The 19,552-nt window shown below is 38.7% G+C and overlaps 5 protein-coding genes across 13 annotated transcripts in view; 3 read left to right on the top strand and 2 right to left on the bottom strand.

Annotated features, from left to right (window-relative positions):
• gigyf1a (GRB10 interacting GYF protein 1a) overlaps positions 1 to 516 on the bottom strand; it is a 40,449-nt gene extending 39,933 nt beyond the window's left edge. For all 9 annotated transcript variants that reach the window (XM_061710709.1, XM_061710714.1, XM_061710711.1 and 6 more), the window contains exon 1: positions 340 to 516. The gene's annotated coding sequence lies outside the window, so the exon portion shown is untranslated. The remainder of the gene's footprint in view (positions 1 to 339) is intronic.
• A 5,485-nt stretch (positions 517 to 6,001) lies between these two features.
• Positions 6,002 to 8,649, top strand: si:dkey-85k7.11 (endonuclease domain-containing 1 protein). Its single transcript, XM_061710183.1, has 2 exons — positions 6,002 to 6,295; positions 8,017 to 8,649. The coding sequence occupies exons 1-2, from the start codon at positions 6,002 to 6,004 to the stop codon at positions 8,647 to 8,649; spliced, it is 927 nt and encodes a 308-aa protein (XP_061566167.1).
• Positions 8,650 to 10,387: 1,738 nt separating this feature from the next.
• LOC133420563 (endonuclease domain-containing 1 protein-like) lies at positions 10,388 to 12,171 on the top strand. Its single transcript, XM_061710261.1, has 2 exons — positions 10,388 to 10,773; positions 10,867 to 12,171. Exons 1-2 carry the CDS (start codon positions 10,480 to 10,482, stop codon positions 11,458 to 11,460), a joined length of 888 nt encoding a protein of 295 aa, XP_061566245.1. The 5' UTR covers positions 10,388 to 10,479; the 3' UTR covers positions 11,461 to 12,171.
• Positions 12,172 to 13,035: 864 nt separating this feature from the next.
• On the top strand, positions 13,036 to 14,946 carry LOC133420412 (endonuclease domain-containing 1 protein-like). The gene is made up of 2 exons (XM_061710104.1): positions 13,036 to 13,474; positions 14,123 to 14,946. The coding sequence occupies exons 1-2, from the start codon at positions 13,151 to 13,153 to the stop codon at positions 14,702 to 14,704; spliced, it is 906 nt and encodes a 301-aa protein (XP_061566088.1). The 5' UTR covers positions 13,036 to 13,150; the 3' UTR covers positions 14,705 to 14,946.
• Positions 14,947 to 15,742: 796 nt separating this feature from the next.
• On the bottom strand, positions 15,743 to 18,814 carry ufsp1 (UFM1-specific peptidase 1 (non-functional)). Its single transcript, XM_061710054.1, has 2 exons — positions 18,283 to 18,814; positions 15,743 to 16,513 (listed from the first exon to the last, which is right to left on the bottom strand). The coding sequence occupies exons 1-2, from the start codon at positions 18,760 to 18,762 to the stop codon at positions 16,250 to 16,252; spliced, it is 744 nt and encodes a 247-aa protein (XP_061566038.1). The 5' UTR covers positions 18,763 to 18,814; the 3' UTR covers positions 15,743 to 16,249.
• Between the last annotated feature and the right edge of the window lie 738 nt (positions 18,815 to 19,552).

The raw sequence follows: 19,552 nt of genomic DNA, 5'->3' as shown, positions 1-19,552 counted from the left end.
GCAGATGTGTTCCTGAGCAGCAGATGTGTGTGAGCAGCATTAGTGTTCCTGAGCAGCATGCGGCACCTGGGCAGCTCAAGGTGCAGGCCTGCGGCGTGAAGGTTCAAATATCAGCAGATATGATGGCGGAGGGGGCGGAGTGTGTCCCAGGCCTGCTCCGCAACACTCTCCCTACTGCTCTACCACACCATGCAAATAATAAAAGAGGGGGCTGATATCGATTTAAAGTAGCAGGGTTGAGAAAAGGCGTTTTCTCGGCGGAGTAATTCAGCACATTGCAGCTGCAGCGGTCTGTTAGCCTGTTAGCTCGCGTTAGCTGCGAGAGGAACCGTGGCTTACCTGCTCTGGTTATAAAGCTACCAGACTGGTCGTCACGGCCGATGTATCCTATGCATTGGTCTCTTTAAACACTGTAAACGTATTCGTTCGACAGAATAGTACTGTGGGTGAGTTATTCGTGTCCCCCTCTCCTCCGGTCGCTGCTGCGCATCTGCTGCTCTTGTTGTTTGTGTTTCGGAAACATGGCCGCCCGCGCCACACCACGTGACACGGGCACTCACCAGGACTTTTTTATTAACACAATTTATAAACAAAAACACACATTTTATACAATAAAATAGAATAGAATCAGCTTTATTGGCCAAGTATGAACAAAATAAAAAGAGGAAAATTCAATTAAAAAAAAACAATGTGTTCATTCTAAAAGGAAACGCATGTGTATCTCAGTTGTTGGAGTGGATTTATGGAATGGGTTGGGTTAGTTTGATTTGATTTGATTTGATCTTTATTCATCTTGAACAAAACAATAAAAAAAAAACACACCATACATCAACAACATTAATAAAGCACAACCAGTTTTGTTCAAGAAGGGACAGGAAGAAGCAAATGCTTATCTAGTCCGGCCCCTTCTTGTAATATAAGAATATCCGATATATAAAAGAATAATAATAGCAATAAAAATAATAATAATAATAACAACAATAATACATATATACAGTATATACCCTTCTTCTTGACATATAAAAGTATGTCAATATAAAAGTAATAAAAAGACAAGTGAGTCAATAATAAAAGTAGCTAAAACGAAAGGCATCAAGCACAGAAGAAAAAATTACAATGAAAAAAATAAAAAATAAAAAATTATGGTCATTATAACGTCAAATGTTGGTAGTTCAGTATGAGAATCTGCTTATAGCAGCGTTTGAATAGCCTGATGTTCTTGCAGACCTTCACACTTTCATCAAGGTTGTTCCAGAGTGTTATACCATACACTGAAATGCACATCTTTTTCAATGTAGTATGAGCCATTGTCTGTTTAAAAGTGTGTTTATTCCGTAAATCATGAATACCATCTCTTTTCCTAAATAACGTTTGGATGTTTCCAGGTAAACTATTATTCCAGGCTTAGTTAGTTAATATTAGTTAATATTTATTTCGGTCAATCACAAAAAAATCAACAAACAAGATAACACAGGTTTTTCCCTGGTCAACATTGTGATTATTTTGACCGAAAAGGTTTGAAGCATAAAGCTTATCTTGCCCACCTTTTAACTGAATAGAATATACAAGAAGAACAAATGAAGTATCATAAGTTTACACAAAATAATAATAATAATAATAGTAATAATAATAACAATAATGACCAAGATGATAATAATGATAGTAACAATAATAGTAATAGCAATAATAATGATAGATCTGAAAACAGAAAGTGAAAAGATGCTAAGGAAACCTACAAAACCAATTTAAGTTGTCATTTTATCTCATTCATGTGTGCATTCTTCTTTGTTTGCTTATTGTGTTGCTATATATGTGTCCGTTACCTTTGCTTTGAATAATGTATTGTATGCTTTTATTGAGTTTGCTAATTTAAGGTCGTTGTGTAATGAGTTCCACAGTTTTACTCCTAAAACGGATATACATCTGCCCTTTGTGTTTGTTCTTATTGCTGTTGTGGCAAACATTGCTGTTCCCCTGAGGTCATGTTTGGGTGATGGGTTGAAGCAATGTACAAATATAAATCAATTTAAAAAACGGTACAAAAAGGAAGTTCTGGGAAGTTATTTGATTGAGGAGGAGCTATGTTAAGGAAATATTGTGTTTGTTAGCTGGTTAGGTGCAAAGGCACAACCAATGGGAACATCGGTAGCCTAATAGGTAAATTAGCAGCTATTTATTATTAATATTTATGTTTAATTTATGATAGAGGTAACAAAGGGGCAGGGTTAAATATGTTTAACTTCTACCTGCTCCTTTTCGGACACTGTTTTTTTCCCCCCTGTTTGTATTACGTTTTTGTTGTTGTTGCTTTTTTTCTGTATGTTTTGAATTTGTTTTAAAAAATTATATTGTTTTCCTTATGTGTTCGAAATAAACAATTCAATCAATCAATCAATCAATCAAATGTTGTCATTTATATTGATCTTAAAGTCAAAGTGACCCAATTTTACGCAAGTTTATTTGTATAGCACAATTCACCACAAGGTAATTCAAAGTGCTTTACATCAACATTAAAAGCAGCAAGACACAATTAAACAGTAAATAACAAATAAAATGATAAGAAAAGAGGTAAAATAAAAAAAAACACAAGTTGTTAAAAAGTAAGGACAGTAGAATACAGCAGGTAAATATTTCATTTAAGAGCATGCTTCAGTAAACAGTAATGTTTTAACATTTTAAGACAGATGTTTTAATTATTTTTTTATTACCTGAAACATGAAAAATACACATATAAAAGCACCTCCCAAATATAATCATACCTGTCAAGTTTTGGATTTAAAAATACAGGACATTTTCCGCCGCTGTCCTGCCAGCCCAACCGAGGTCCATTATTACATTTTAGGACTTTTTTTTATTACCAACATGAAAAATACACGTATAACAAGCACCTTTTTCAGATTCAGACTACTTTATTAAACCCTTTGGGAGGCTTCCTTGGGGAAATTGACATCTCCATCTCACTCACTCAGCACTGTCATATACAAATCAAACAACCTAAAAACCAAACACCCATATAAAGATAAAAATATAAAAATTAATAAAAAGTGCAGTGCCATAAATAGAATTGTATGAATAGAAAATAAATAAGTGTTATGAAATTGCACAAAGTAATAACTTTGTCACTGTCCTGGTTATTGCACAGTCCGGTTTGTTGGTCAGACTGACTGACTGACCCCCCCAGTCCCTCTGTTCTTCAGTTCTTCTTGTCCCCACTAGTTTAGGCGTGCTTTGTATTGTTTTTGCTTTTTAAGGCATCTAGTTACCTATGTAGACAGTGTCGAAACGTCATTATTTTGAAATACGCATCTATTCTACAACAACAATTTTTCATTTATTTGTCATGTTCTTGCTTGCAAGTTTTGCAGTCAAAACGAGTTGAGCATATGCAGTGTGGATACAGTACCGCGGTTACTAATAACTAGAGGGCGCTGTTGAGTAAATGATTGAGCATGGGGAAATGTGCACTTAAATTTGGTAAACATTAGATTTATAGTCAAGACCACCTAAACCGAGATCAAGACACTACCAAGACCAAGTCAAGACCAAGACCCAGACCAAAAACAAACCTAGTTATTTCCTGATCCTGCGTGATTGTAGAACATCAGCTCCATCCTGGTTCTGCTGGTTTCAATATGAGGTTGTTTTCAACTGCAGCACAATAACACAGAGAAGTGGATGATGATGTTGAACTCACTATAAATGTTTCATCCATCAGCTGAGATCAGATATGTGTGGCGACGGCACTACCGCTATTTCTACACTATTGGAGAATTGACTCCAGAGCTTTTAAGGATTGACACACCTCTACCAGAATAACCAGCCTCCACCTCAGAAAAGTCATGAATGGTAAATGTTACTGATTTAAAGGATACGCACAATTATCGACTTGAAATTGCATTATTTACCATTATAGTAGCTGAATTACACCTTATATCAGCATCACTGAAATAGACCTGATGCTTAATCAATGACAACGATAAGCAAATATTATTCAAAGGCCAATGATGCCATATACGGTATTTATTCAAACAAAGCCGTTATAAACACAAAACTGTAATTAAAGACAGACACACATGCAGACGCACCAAAACATTAAATCAAATACAAAATACAAATAGTTTACAAAACTATACATTAACAAGAGGAAGAACAACATTCTGTCACCTTGGTGTACAACGGCATAATTATCAGAGTCTGAGACATGGCGATACCAAGAGACTCGAGACAGAGACAAGACTAAGACCACAAAAAAGTGGTCTCGAGACTGGTCTTGAGACCAAGACCGGTCTCGAGAACTACAAGTCTAGTAGATGAGAGGATCAAATTTTCCAGATATTAGAAATATAATAATACTGGATTATATTACAGGTGGAAATATTTCAGTTGTATTAATTTTAAATGAATTAGTCTGGTATGACTGGCAGAACAAGCACCATGGCAGTTGGGGGTGGTGGTCACACATCACCCTCTCTGATGGGACCCTTTTTCCGATAATGTAAATGGGTAACTCAAGCAGTTACATTAGGGAGGATGAAGCACGTTTAACTTACTCTACAGCCACTTTAGTAGGTACACCTGTTTGTAGTAGGCTGACTGGCTTTTGGAGCCAGCCCCCAGTGGTCAGTTGATGAACTGCAACTTTTCTTAGTTTCAGATACTTCCTTAATACAGAAGGGGCATTGTTGGCACTTAGTATAACCGTAAGCCACTTCTTTGGGATATCAATCTGTGCATTAAGGAATTACGCTTATTTTCCCTCTGTGTTTTATCAACAATTGACAAACAACAAAGTGGTGTGCACTACCACCACCTACTGACTGACATGAAGTGAATCAAACGTGCCTGCTGATTATAAACCAGATGCCCAGTTTAAGTGTAACCTTTTTAAATGAATTCCCCTTTGAGATGGCAGTGTCAATGTCCCATTCTTGAGCATATTTTCTAATAAGCATTCACCTTAATCTGAGTAGTGTAGAGCCAGGAACTGTCAGGAAGATGCGCAGGTATATGTGACATATGGGGACTTTTTGAGTCATTGGGATCATTCAATTTGGCAGTGGAAAAAGAAAAACTGTTAAATAATGCTTATTGTATTTCATAGAGCTACTTTCAAAATTCTGATTATAAATAAAGCTATTTTTGACAGAAAAGTTACAGTGGTGTGAATAAATACGACTGCCCTAATCACAATGACAACTACCTGTTTATATGATTATACATTGATATTTGATAGAGTTGTATGTCATCAAAATGAGTTTTAAATATCACTTTCGGCTGACCTTTTCACATGGGACGAATGGGAGATGCTCACATTTTTATTATCCTCAATGATGGACTTTCTCTTTCCAGTTTACTTTTAACTACCATGGCAGCACATTACTTGAATAAAGTATCAACATGGGCATAGGACTCAGTGGGTCGGCTTCCAGCAGGGTTACATACTTTATTTAACCCGTTCATGGCTGTGGTCACAATAGTAGTCAGGTCTTAAAAATCTGTTCTTCATACATGCTGGGGGGTTTAGTTGCAGATGAGCCACTTCAGTGGAAATCAGGGAGCCATCCAACATCATTCAAAGCATTGCATTCAACAAAGTTGCCATTTAAAGGAGTTTTTTGCAGTTGAAAAGTCTGTGTTTATGGACAGGATGAACAATTCCTTGTGTACATAATGCATGAAGAAGGTAAACGCGTGTTCACTAGTACAGATAAGTCATGAGATGTGCAGAGAATGAACACAGATGTCCGTGCTGAGAAGTATGTTGGACCAGATAAGCAACCAGCCAATAGGTCCACGTTTAGCCACTGCTGCTTTGCATACTTCCTCTGTGTCCAACTGTCACATTACGCTAGAATGGCGAGGGCAACGCAAAACACAGGACAACACCTAAAGAGAGCACCACTCATCATGGGATTTGATCATTACTTCTAGTTTGGAACAGACTTCTCAAGATGTGGAAATAGCCTTGTTCAGTTGTTCCAGCTGCTCCAGCTGTGTGAGGATGCATCTGTGCTGCGCCTGCATCCTGTCCTTCTCTCTGTTGATGGTGCCCCACCTGGTGAGCGCCTCAGTGTCAAGCAGCTTCAAAGACTGCAAGCATTTTTTCTACATGCAAACACCGCCCGCCGGGGTCCGAGGGACAAGCCTGAAAAGGATCTGCCAGAAATATGCGGACAAACTTCGCTTCGCCACACTGTACGACAGCAGTCGGCATCTCCCCCTTTACTCGGCATACGTCTTTAAGAAGTCGGATGGGAAGAAGAGAATGGACACACCCTGGATGTATGAACCCCAGGTACCAGAGAAGCACATTGTTAGGGGTTATTTGCTGTTTGTCATGAAACCTTCATTATACAAAATTTGGTACAATTAAATAAAAAAAAAGTTATATATATTTCACTCTATCAGTAGTCTACATTTAAAATTCAGCATCAAACATTTCAAGTATTAAAAACAAGTCGTTTTGGGGGCATCAGAAAGGTAGAGGGCTTATAAGGTTGCCAGTTTAACTCTCACTATTCTTAACTGCTTGTTGAACTGTCTTTAGTCAAAATAATTATTGTATAACTTCCTCCCCTTTTACTCAAGCATGCCCCCAAAATACACTTTCACAGCAGAATGTGACATTAAAAATACACTTTTCCTGGATGAAAGTTAAAGTTTGATATCAGTCTAATATTTATTGGCTTAACTGTGTAGTTGGAGGTAACATGCAGTCAGACCTGCATCCCAGCTAGCTCACACCGCTTGGACATTTTATTACCCAAATTTGACAGGCCAGAAGAATATGGAGGATTTTTTGTGCCAAAATTAAATAAATAAATACATCATTAATTAATTAAATTGGAATGCAATATATCATTAATCAATTAAATGCGTCATTAATTAATTAAAATTAGAATGAAATATGTAATTAATTAATTAAATACAATTCATTTTAAGTAAAAATATATATTTATTATTTCAGCATTTAATTAATTAATGACACATTTAATTAATGATTTCGTGTTGCGTGTGAATCATGAAATGTAAAACTGCATTTAATTAATTAATGACACATTTAATTAATGATTTCGTGTTGCTGAATCATGAAATGTAAATGTAAAACTGTTAGTTTCACTCGTCTTTTCCCGTATTGTCCCGTATTTTAATTAATTAATGACATATTTCATTCTAATTTTAATTAATTAATGACACATTTAATTAATTAATGATATATTTAATTCCCATTTTAATTAATTAATGATGTATTTATTTATTTAATTTTGGCACAAAAAATCCTCCATAGAAGAAATGAGTGCATATTAAAGATTTTAAAAGGTGGCCTGATTCACTGAGGTGATTAGATGTTCAAACTGAATCGTAGCAGTATCTTGGGCAAATTCTGGTCACCTGCTTTCATTCAACTTGAGGCAAAAAGTGCCATTTCTCTATCCAATCCGGCCAAAACCTGCAGGCAAAAAGCTGAGACCAGCAACAATTCACCCAACTCAGAGGCTACCGCGGTTAAGACTAACGTGTACTGTTAAATCAGACTTGCTGGGTTTTGTTTTATTTCAATAATATTTATTTATATTTTTTCAGGAAAGTATAACAGTCATGATAATTCTCCTGGAACAGTGATTTCCTATTATTTTTGCCAGGGGTTACAGAAATCCACTCATCAACCAATGCTTGGTTGATGAGGGCAAGAAAGACTAAAACTGAGTAATTGCTGGTTCTTGCTTCACTTGACCATGAGGACATTTGTAAACCAATCATTTCATCAAACTTTGAAATTAAATCAAAATTCTTCTGTTGGATTTACTTTTATGTTTCATTGATTTCCTTTCAGGGACTGATAAATAATTTTTGAATTTGGATTTAATTAAACTTTTTCACACTGACACACTAACAGGGTTTTGGTTCGACGAAATCCAGGTGCAATAAGGGCAATCAAGGTTTTCCTGCTCTGTTACCTGGGGAATGAGCAACTTTCAGACTATTAAGTATAACATGTCTTTCATTTCTGTTCAGCTGGTATCTGACGACGAGGGCGGGAACATGCAGGTGCTTCCCATGGGTAAAGACATGCCCCCTCTGATCGAGGACAGCCAGGCCGTGCTGGAGGACTACGTAGACGCTGTGGAGTTCAGACGTGCTCCTCTGAATCCAGATCTGCACCAAGCAGAGCCGGACGACAAATCCTCGACCTACACCCTGACCAACGTGGTTCCACTGATCACAGAGTTCCTGGATAACAGTTGGAATCCATACTTGGATGTCGTTCGCAGACGCCTGAACAACTTCTGCCACGGCAAATCCTTCATCGTGACGGGGGCGACCGTTTCAGGGGCCACCATCAAGCGGAATAACAGAGACTGCCTGACCATCCCAAAACACCTATGGCTGGCATACTGCTGCCCACGTTTTGACCGTAACTCGCCGTACGAGGTGAGGTTTATGTTCCCCAGCTTTGGGGGCTATGCACTGAATGAACACACTGGTTTCAGTGTGGTGGAAGTACCAGTCAAGACTCTGGAGACTTTCTTGAGGAGCCAGACGGACATAGACAGTGACATGAGTGTGTTTTACAAGGGCTGCGTGTCAGAAAACACCTTCAAGAAGAAGAGGAGAGACCTGTCCAGAGCTGAACTGCAACCAGAATGATGGTTTCACTGTTTTACCAGGACGGACTCAAATAAACTTAAACAGAACCAGTGTTAAGCAGTCCTGCTTCTTGTATTTTACATCAAATAAACTTGGAACTATTTTAAAGAAATCTAAAGTTTTATTCAATGACTCATTTATTTGCTCTTGCCTCTGTGTGACATTTCAAGATTCAAAGATGTGTCAATATTAAAAGCAGTCTGTGCGAGTTAAAGTCAACAAGGAAGATATTTTGAAAAAACATTTTACTCTTCAGTGACGCATTAGTAGAAAACATCTTGCTTGGTAAATGCCACATATAACTGATGTGACCATCAGACTGGTCATATCAGACCGTCCCGGATATATATATATATATATATATATATATATATATATATATATATATATGTAAATATAAAAAATTGTTCAAGGGAACAGTAAAAAAAAATACTTGAACCCCATGAATGCAACATGCACAATCACAAGAAATGGTGTCTCCACTCATGGTTTTATACTTCACCGTACAATTACATTTCAGGGATTTAATTGCCCCTTGCTTGTTTGTAGTTCAAGAGTAAGTTGTAGTTTCTGGAAGTTCAGATGTTGATGTCTGACAAGGAAAAGTTAATCAAAATGAACTGATGGTCAGCAGGTTCACTTAAACTCTCAACACCTTCTCAGTCATCAGGTAATCTTGCTCCAAATCCCTTCTTGCAACCGATTGGTTCTTCTGATTCTCCTGTTGTGATTGTTTCTCAGACCATGGAGCTGTCAAGCACCAAACGCAGTTATAGATTTTGATCTTGTGCTCGGTAGAGAGCATGATCATACCCTGAGAAATACAGTGCATGACAGCTTGAAACAGATCACAGGTTATCCAGAGCAGAAAATTTAAGGTTTTACCTTTCCAAATTAATTAAATATAGATAAATGAAATCAGGCAGTGCATGAAAAGTATTGGTCCTGGATGTTGCAATTGTGATGAATGTTAAATTCAGTTTTTCCCGTTTGCAAAGTGAACTGTAAAACCTCACCTCAAATTTAACTTCATTACCAACAGCATCTACAGTGTCTATGGTTTCCCCGCGGGCAATTACCTGTCACAATAGCCTGTCTGCAACAGTAACTAAAAAAGTGGTGGGGCTTTGCAATAAGTCAATTGGGCTGTCATGGACGTGAACATTTAATATGCTGGTGATGTAGCTCTTGGGGGTTTCTTTTAGTTTTTTTTGTCTGACCGTTGGATAAATTTACTACTTGAGTGCTTTTCATTTGTAAATAATCTTTCTCAGTGTCAAAAAATTTACTTGTTTTATTATCCTCTAGAGACCGCTTTTGTCTTTCCCTCTTGGCATTGTGTTACCTCACACCTGAATGCAGCACCAAATGCCGGTCAATCTGTTGACATTCGTAAGCCTTATGAGCGCTATAACAGTTCATATTGTAGGTAGTTTAAAAAAAAAAAAATTCAGTATGACTCCACTTTCAAAGTAAATTTGAGCAAAACATCTTTCATGAGTCAGTTCTGATCCCCTGGTGGGATGGGCTTGAGAGGACAAGGCCACCCTCCCATCCTTCCTACCAAGCAACAGCTGGAGACTTGTTAATGCAGTTGCCCTGCTCTTGTTGCAGTGGGTGGATCTGATGAGGTGTAAGACGTGAAGCGGTTTGCATACTGAACCCTGATTACAGAGAGCAGATTGCGAAACCTGTGTTAGCTGTTTGACTGAGCTGCACAGGCAAACGTACGGACACACTCACCTGCAACAGAGCTCAGAACTACACCTGACATACCTCCTTTAGGGCTTGTTTTTCTCCCCTACAGAGACACCAGCGTCCTCCACGACCATGGCCTTCTGGTTAGAGATGGGCTTGCTGCTCCTCAGCATAACATCCTCAGCGGTCAGAGGGAGAGTGGAAGAGGAGCTGTCTCCAGAGTGCCGGGCATTCCTCTACATGGCAACACCACCATCAGGAGTGGAACATCACCCGGTCAAGTACATTTGTCAGCTTTACAACAAGAAGCCTCGCTATGTGACTCTGTACAACACTGTGGACCATATTCCTGTCTACTCGGCGTACACCTTCAAACGCACGGATGGAGAGAGATGTGTGGATGTTCCCTGGATGTACGAGCCTCAGGTAAACGACGCTGGAAAGCACAGTTATGTATTTTGCCTACAGTTCAGTGCGTGCAGATGTACAACCTCTTGATTGTCTTGTATCTTTACGCAGCTATCCACAATTGTTGAAACAGATGAGATGCAGCCCTTTCCACGTGGTTACATGCACATGAATTTTGAGGACGCTCAAGCGATCCTCGATGATTACACGAATGCTATCCTCTACCAGCGTGGCACCCTCAACCCTGACGAGCATCAGAATGATCTGGACGACAAGGCCTCCACCTACACCCTCACCAACGTTGTCCCCGTGGTCCCCAGCTTCAGCGACAAAATCTGGAACAAACAAGAGCACGTCATCCGCAAACGCCTCAACAACTACTGCCTCGGAACGGCGCACATCGTGACCGGCATCACCACCACGGGGAACATGATCCGCAGGGAAAACATGAACCGTATTGCGATTCCGACCTACTTGTGGTCGGCCTACTGCTGCGTCGACTACGACCACAACGCGCCTTTCCACGAGCGCTACAAGTTCCCTTCTTTTGCACACTACGGACTCAATCAGGAGGAGAACAACAACGTGGTGGAGATGTCCGTGCAGAAGCTGAAGGAGTTCCTCAGGAAGACCACGTTTGTGAACGAGAACTTTCAGATCTTCGTTGGGGATTGTGTCCCAGCAGGACCCGGTTTAACTAAATGAGAAAATGTAGAGATGTAAAGCGCTATTGTGCTCTGTGTAAGCAGATAAACCACAGGCATCATTGATATCATTAACAATAGCTCCCTTCTGTTCAAGTCTCCAAGTTCACCTGTCTGAAATGACATTCAGCCATCACCCCTTTATTATCTACACCTGCTGTGCTAACTTGACTGCTGCTATATGCCTGCAGACCTTCACAGAAGACTGCGTCACAATAGAAAAATCAAGGCTTCATTTATATGTTTTTTTCAGTGGTAGTTCACATAAGTTTAGAATTAACCTTATTCTCTTTTAACTAATTTTTGTGAGGGGTGCTTATGTTGGAAATAAAGCAGTTTTTGTTGTTTTTTTAACTATTAAGAACTGGCAGATTACCCATCTGTCAGATACAGACCCCACTTGTTTTAGAAATCCTGCAGAAGGAATCTTAACACCCAGGACTGTCACTTAGGTAGGAGCACTGGGTGATAAAATGGGGAAAAAATAGGGATAAAAAAAATGTAAAAAATAAAGAATCTTAACAGATAATTAAGTGGCAGTAAACTTCCATGCTTAACACGAGGACTGTTTCCTGAATGTCTGCTGTGAAAAACATCCTTTATGGTCTTAAAGAGAATTTCGTCTGATTACCTTCCCCTGAAGGCCGTGAAACTGACGTGTATTGCAGTTCATTCATTCGTAATGGAGTTGTGTGTGGAATTTTGATAATTTTGCAGAAATAAACGATTGCTTGAAACTGTCTTTGACATTTTATTTGTGATGCCCTCAAAAATAATCTTTTTTTTTTAATATTCAATGCACATACATCTATAAAAATATATAGAAATATAAATCTCTCATGGGCAATCCCAAGTTAGCAGTCACTTTTTATATTTTTACAGCTGGATCTGATTATTAATATTATTTTTAATGAAACACATTTTTTGAGGCTGAGGCCTCTAAATGTGCTTTTGTCTGTAATAAAAGTGTTCTGACTGCAGGAAAAGAGCTTGAAAATGAGCTACAAAAATATAGTTATCTTTTTCTTTTCCACTGCCACAACGGGTGGTTGCTGGTGTCCTATCAAAGAAAAGTGGATGTGAGTCTGCTTCTGTCCCCTGACACCACCGACTTCCTTTCAAATACATCTGCTCCTCTCTTTCATCCCCAAATCCTTTGAGTCTGTCAATAGATTTAAACATGGCATGAAAAGCATGATTTAGATGTTTTCATCAAGGTGGCACCATATTTTTCCTCTACAAGCCTTTTTTGGAGCACACATGACTATTGATGACAGATAACTGGAACAAAGCCTCCCTGTAAGTTACAAAAGCAAACTTCAATGCACAACAGCAGCACTCTCCTATTCAGAGTCCAGCCATCATTAATGCAATTGTACTTTTGCTACTATGACATGTGAGTTCTGTAGAAAAGGCCTATAATAAAACGCTCTCGATGACTGATAACATTCACTGCTCTTTAAACTACTGCTACAACACTTGTGGCCATTTGAATATATGGAAAGTGCTTCACAAAGGGAGGCCAGTTTACTGGAAGTACAGATGATGCAAGAAGGGAAATGTTGGGTGCGATAGAGCCAAGTCAGACGCTGCTCACGCTAGACAGGAGTGGATTTGCAGTAGAGCGGGTCCAAGTAGGAGCAAGAAGGTCTAATAGAGCTGCCCAAAAGTTGAAGAGCTTAGCCGCAGGGATGATACGTACATCTGCAAACCGTGACTTGAACCTGGCAGCAGTCATTAGTGTGCTGGCTTTAGTGTCACTGCAGCAGGTCCAGGCAGGAGTAGTGGGGGATTTTAACAACGTGGAACGCTGTAAGGACTCTCTGTACATGGGCACCCCACCTCGGGGCTACCTTAGCAACTCCTATAGGAAGATCTGCCAGCGGTACGAGGACAAGCCCTGCTATGTCACGCTGTACGATTCACACCGACACATCCCCATCTACTCTGCCTACACATTCAAGAAGTCGGACGGCGAGAAAAGGGTGGACTACCCCTGGATGTTTGAGCCTCAGGTGAGTTGGAGCTTATTCCAGGACAAAATGGTATCAAAATGTGATCCGCTCTCAGTCTGACGGCCTAAACTCTGTTTATCTTATAATAAAAAGTATCTGAGGATAGTGCTGAAAAAGCCCAGGAGTAGCAGTGCTAGTAAACTCTTTTGTGACTCAGGGCTAAGCACTTTACAGGCTCTCTTTAGGAACCTGATGTTTAAGTTTATGTCTCGACTTGATGAGTCACAAAACTGTATCATAATGAAGCTCACGAGCCCCAGGTGCAGTTCTGTCAGATATCAATCCTATCTATGGAAACATTAGTATGGGTGCCTTTTAAGACTCTCATGAATAAGAGTATGTTTTTATGTGTTTTTATGTCTTGATATTGGGTCTAGAGCCCGTAATAAAGTTTATATATATATATCATGTTATATTTACTGTGTATTTTGTTACTACTGGCGATGACATATAGTCACAGTTTGAAGAGTAGGAGCCGGTATGTTGCTAAGGGCAACAGAATAACCTGGAGATAAGCTTTTTTATTGGCTATATGTGGCCTATCAGTAAGACAATTGCCATGTAGGTATTTGTACGAGTAAATGTCTGTGACTGTCAGCTATATCTTGTATATTTTCAAAATTTTAAAAAGTGATCTTCTCTGCATAGCTGGCCTCAGATAAGAGCACCAGCAACATGCAGCCCTTCCCACAATCTTCCAGCATGCACATGAACTTTGAGGACACCCAGGCAGTGCTGGAAGACTACGCCGACGTTGTTCAGTATGAACGTGGCCAACTCAACCCCGACGAGCACCAGGCGGACCCTCTGGACAAAGCCTCCACCTACAGCCTGACGAACGTGGTGCCTCAGATCAGAGAGTTCAACATCGGCCCCTGGGCAGAGCACCAGGACCTCATCCGCAAACGCCTCAACAACTACTGCCGCGGCAAAGCCTTCGTGATCACCGGGGTCACCACCTCCGGGCACACCATCCGCCGCAACAACCAGGACCGCGTGGCCGTTCCGGAGTACATGTGGTCGGCCTACTGCTGCACAGAGTTTGACCAAAATGCACCTTACTTTGTTCGCTACAAGTTCCCTGTGTTCGGGGCTTACGGGCTGAATGACCGCGTCAACAACCACATGGTGGAGGTCCCTCTCAAGAACCTGGAGAGATTCCTCAAGGGGAGGATGGATGTGGACAAGAACTTCCAGATTTTCTATAACGACTGTGTCTCAGATACCTAAACTGAAGTGTGATCCCTGTTTAATTAACGTTTAAGACATTTACCAGTTGATTGTAAAAATGTTATTAAAAGTTAAGGGTTATTGTAGCTCAAAAAATAAACCTAGAATAAAAATATTTTGTTTTCTTTTCATCAGAGAATTGAGTAGAAGAGATGTTTCAGCTCTGATCGTATCATAGAAAACTAAATTAACCTGAACAACCTGGAATTAAAATGTTTGTCAAATTGTACCACATGTAACACAATAAAAGTTGCAAAGTGTGTCTGACTCTACATTAAGTCATTGGATTAACCCCCCCCCCCCCCCCCCCCCAACACACACACTATATAAATCATGAAATTTGATGGTATGTTGATCAAAATGTGCCACTAAAATCAAAGAAGAGATGAAAAAAGTTTATTTTGTAAAGCTATAAAAGAAAACAATTCAAGAACATAAAATCAAAGAATTATTCATTTACAAATAAAATAAATTAACTGTCAGAATCCAACTGTAAGTTTTAAAACAACAACCTGATATGGAAGTTTTTTTTAACTTTTACAATACCTTATTGTGAATAATTCTCCTAATATTCATTTTATTCATAGTTTACTACAACTGTTTTCCTCCAATCAAAATCAAAAAGAAACTTATGGTGGAAAAGTATCGTTTTGTACCAGATTTATGTGGTATTCAGACCTTTTTCATTAAAGTTTAAGACATTTACCAGTTGACTGTAAAAATGTAATTAAAAGTTAAGGGTTATTGTAGCTCAAATAAAAAACCTAGAATAAAAATATTTTCTTTTCTTTTCATCAGAGAATTGAGTAGAAGAGATGTTTCAGCTGTGATCGTATCATAGAAAACTAAATTAATCTGATCAGCCTCGAATTAAAATGTTTGTCAAATTGTACCATGTCAGAAGGAATAAAAGTGGCAAAATGTGTCTAACTCTGCATTAAATCATTGGATTACCCCCCCCCCCAAACACACACACTATATAAATCATGAACATTGATGGTATTCTGATCAAAATGTGCCACTAAAATCAAAGAAGCGATACAAAAAGTTTATTTTGTGAAACTATAAAAGAAAACTCAAAATTCAAGAATATAACATCAAAGAATTATTCATTTACAAATAAAATAAATTAACTGTGGAAGTTTTTTTTTTACTTTTACAATAGCTTATTGTGAACAATTCTCCTAATATTCATTTTATTCATAGTTTACAACAACTGTTTTCCTCCAATCAAAATCCACATAGGACAGGGGGTGGGGCCTATGTGTAAACCCCGCCCCCTTTTAAACCGGATGGATTGAACATTAGTGTAGAAACATGCTTGAAAAGTATAGTTTTGTACCAGATTTATGTGGTATTCAGACCAAAATAGGTCACAAATATTTAATTAAGATGTTGGTGAACTGTTTTAACTTAACAAAAAAAAAGAAAAGAAGGTCTCATTTAACAACCAGATTTGATTCAACAGCTGAACAGATAACCAGCATTTCTTAACTTCAACCACGTGATGGCACTAAAGCTCATTTTGAAGCAAAAGCGGCTTTGTCATGTTGTTTTTCTGGCAGTCTGAGGCATGCACAGATTATAAAAAGAGGACTGGTCCAGAGATGACACTGGTTTCCACGCCACCCAGCCTCGCTTCTGCAGCTCCGTCCTCTCCAGCCGACACCCATAATAGTGGGGATCCACGACTAATAGGTGGCTCCCCTTTAGTCCAGTGCACACCCCGAATATGCCCTTGGAGGAGCCGTCCCTGTCTCCACCCATCATGACAGGAGATCCGTGCCTCTCGAAGTGCTGATGGAGCTCCTGCATATGGAAAACCGTTTTAATATTTAACAGCTAGACTGGATATGTGTTGCAGATATCCACAATTCAATTCTTTCTAGTCAAAAAGAGCATTTCAGATATCTACAATTACATTCTTCCTATCCACAATTGTCATTTCAGATATTCACAACGTCATTCTGCCAAATGACAATTCGGACAAATGACGTCACTTCTGCCATTCATGCGATGGGGTTTCTAATTACAGATATCTACAATTCAGTTGCAGATATCCGCAACGTGAATTACGGATATCTGCAACTGAATTACGACTAGCTGTAATTCCAGTTTCAGATATCTACAATTTAATTCTGACTAGTCCTAATTCCAGTTCAAGATATCTTTAATTCCCCTCAATTCAAGATATCTACATTTTCCTTTCTAGATATCTTAAACTAAGTTTTGACTAGTCAGAACCAAGTTGTAGATATCTTGAACTGGAATTATGACTAGTCAAAATGACGTTGTAGATATCTCAAACTGGAATTACGGATAGTCATAATTTAATTAATCAAGTTATAGATATCTTGTAAGGATTTTTAATTAGAGAAACCTCAAATTGGAGATATCTTTAACTTCCATTCTGCTTAGTCAAAATGTAATTACAGATATCTTGAATTAGAGTTTTGACTGGTCAAAATGACAGATATCTTGAGTGACGATTCTGACAAGTCACAATGTAATTACGACTAGTCAAAATGCAGTTGTAGATATCTGCAATGTTAATTCAGGTGTTGTGCCAAAAAGTGATTGCCTGCCAGAATCTGATTTCTTCTGATTTCTGTCCGCAGGAGCGCGCACAGCAGCCCCGTTGAACGATAGCGCTAGAACGTCAGATTTTCAGATTATGAATCTCTAGAATGAGATCAAGTCATATTTAGGCAGAAACAACTTTTCATTAACTGTATTTGGCCTTCAATCAATTTTTGGCAGATGAAAATGCCTATTTTGTGTTGTAATGGTCCTTTAAAAGAGTTAAAAGCAATCCTGTGAGCTGTAGTGTTTATATTATGAAGCTCAATAATGAGATCAAGTCATATTTAGGTAGAAACAACCTTTCATTAACTGTATTTGGCCTTCAATCAATTTTTGGCAGGTGAAAATGCCTATTGTGTGTTGTAATGGTCCTTTAACCCTTGTGCTGTCTTTGGGACAAAATGACACAATTCTTCTATCCTTCTTTCCTCCAGCCATGATCTCTCCTTCCTTCTTCCTTTCCTCTTTTCCTCCTTTACTCCTTTTTCTTCCTACCTCCCTTTCATCATTCATTCCTTTATTACCTTCTTTTCTTTTCCTTCCTTCTTTCCTTATTTTCTCCATTCCTTCCTTCTTCCCTCCCTTCTTTCTTTTCTTTTCTCCCTTCTTTCCTTCCTCCCATCTTTTCTCCCTTCCTTACTCCCTTTCCTACTTCCTTCCTTCTTTCTCTCTTTCCTTCCTTCCATTTTTTCTCCCTTCCTTCATTCCTTCTTTTCTCCCTTCACCCTCCCTTGACCCAAATACAGCACAAGGGTTAAAAGAGTTAAAAGCAATCCTGTGAGCTCTAGTGTTTATATTATGAACCTCAGTAATGAGATCAAATCATATTTAGGTAGAAACAACCTTTCATTAACTGTATTTGGCCTTCAATCAATTTTTGGCAGGTAAAAAGATCCATTTTCAGGGGAGAAATCAGATTCTGGCAGGCAATCACTTTTTGGCACAACACCTGTTAGTTAAACTTAGCCATTAAATGTTAAGACGGCTTGCCATACCTGCACTGCAACCCTCTCCAGCTCCGTCCCTCCACCCCTGACATGCACCAGCCTGCAGGGAGCGTGACAGAAATAGTCCAGCACCAGGGAGGCTTCCACCGTCCCTATCCACTCCCTGGAGCAGGCGAACGACTCGGGCTTGTCCCCCATGGCGACCAGGGCTCGCTGGATGTCAGGCAGGCTCGGTGCCTCAGCAGCTGGGGAGAGGTTGTAGTGGAGCCAGGACGCCATGGTTTGAATAGTCCGGTATCCGCACCCCCAACCCCTGTCATCCTGGCCATCACAGCCGTAATGAAAGTACTGATAATCCCCTTTAATCGTGGACAGTTTAACTGCGACTTCAGGTGGGTTAAGGAGACCCATGTGCACATTTGTTGATAAGGTGCTTATCTTCTGCAGGGGGTTTCTTTCTAAAACTGCACTTTCAACACAGTCAATAGGCTCCGCGTCTGACAGCGTTGTTACAGCCTTTTTATCCATTTTTACAGGCTTTTTTTAAGGCAAATATTTGCCAACAACCTTTCAAAACAGTCACCCGTGTAACTGTAAAATCTGTCCGCCCCCCTACACATGTTATAACAACTGCGTTCCGCACCGGCATTTTTTCGCATAGACATATAATCATAGAACCAAGTACGTGTTTTAAATAAAACTATACATCAAAATGTGATTTGAGCATCAGGAACCATTTGTTGATAATTCTGAATGTCTCCGAGTTCAACATGCAAATATTTTCCAAAACCGTGATAATGCATACTCTTCATACAAAAGTTTGTTGTATATACATATATAATATATATATATATTATAATAATAATAATAATAATAATAATATATATATATATATATATATATATATATATATATATATATATATATATATATATATATATATATATATATATATATATATATATATATATATATATATATATATATATATAATCTTACACATATCTTCACTTGAGTGGTAAAGCTCTATGTGAAATTTTCTGTAGTACAAAGTATACAAAGCAGTCCTCTTCTAAGGGCTTTTAGCATATGTGTAAATATGGTTTGTGATATAAATATATTTTATTGTGATAAAATATCAAGCCTTTGTTTATTTTACAGAAGAGAGCAGTACGGATCATACATAAAAAGGAGGCAAGAGAACACACCAATGGACTCTTTATCAATGCAGGATTAATTAACTTAAAGATATTGTTGAGTTACAGACTTTATTAGTTATGTTCAAGGCAAAAGGCAGAATATTGCCTGAATTTTTTTT

This window comes from Cololabis saira, chromosome 20, assembly GCF_033807715.1.
Source record: "Cololabis saira isolate AMF1-May2022 chromosome 20, fColSai1.1, whole genome shotgun sequence".
Lineage (NCBI taxonomy): Eukaryota > Metazoa > Chordata > Actinopteri > Beloniformes > Belonidae > Cololabis > Cololabis saira.
Note: the sequence above shows the minus strand (reverse complement) of the source record. Positions and strands in the feature narration are given on the sequence as shown.

What these genes read in the sequence shown, in the direction of transcription:
- si:dkey-85k7.11 (XM_061710183.1), top strand. Translation starts at nt 6,002, where the DNA reads ATGCATCTGTGCTGCGCCTGCATCCTGTCCTTCTCTCTGTTGATGGTG. An exon ending in CCTGGATGTATGAACCCCAG is followed by an intron (nt 6,296 to 8,016) that starts GTACCAGAGAAG and finishes ATTTCTGTTCAG; the next exon opens with CTGGTATCTGACGACGAGGG.
- LOC133420563 (XM_061710261.1), top strand. Translation starts at nt 10,480, where the DNA reads ATGGCCTTCTGGTTAGAGATGGGCTTGCTGCTCCTCAGCATAACATCC. An exon ending in CCTGGATGTACGAGCCTCAG is followed by an intron (nt 10,774 to 10,866) that starts GTAAACGACGCT and finishes ATCTTTACGCAG; the next exon opens with CTATCCACAATTGTTGAAAC.
- ufsp1 (XM_061710054.1), bottom strand. Translation starts at nt 18,762, where the DNA reads ATGGATAAAAAGGCTGTAACAACGCTGTCAGACGCGGAGCCTATTGAC. An exon ending in TGGAGAGGGTTGCAGTGCAG is followed by an intron (nt 16,514 to 18,282) that starts GTATGGCAAGCC and finishes TTCCATATGCAG; the next exon opens with GAGCTCCATCAGCACTTCGA.
- LOC133420412 (XM_061710104.1), top strand. Translation starts at nt 13,151, where the DNA reads ATGATACGTACATCTGCAAACCGTGACTTGAACCTGGCAGCAGTCATT. An exon ending in CCTGGATGTTTGAGCCTCAG is followed by an intron (nt 13,475 to 14,122) that starts GTGAGTTGGAGC and finishes TTCTCTGCATAG; the next exon opens with CTGGCCTCAGATAAGAGCAC.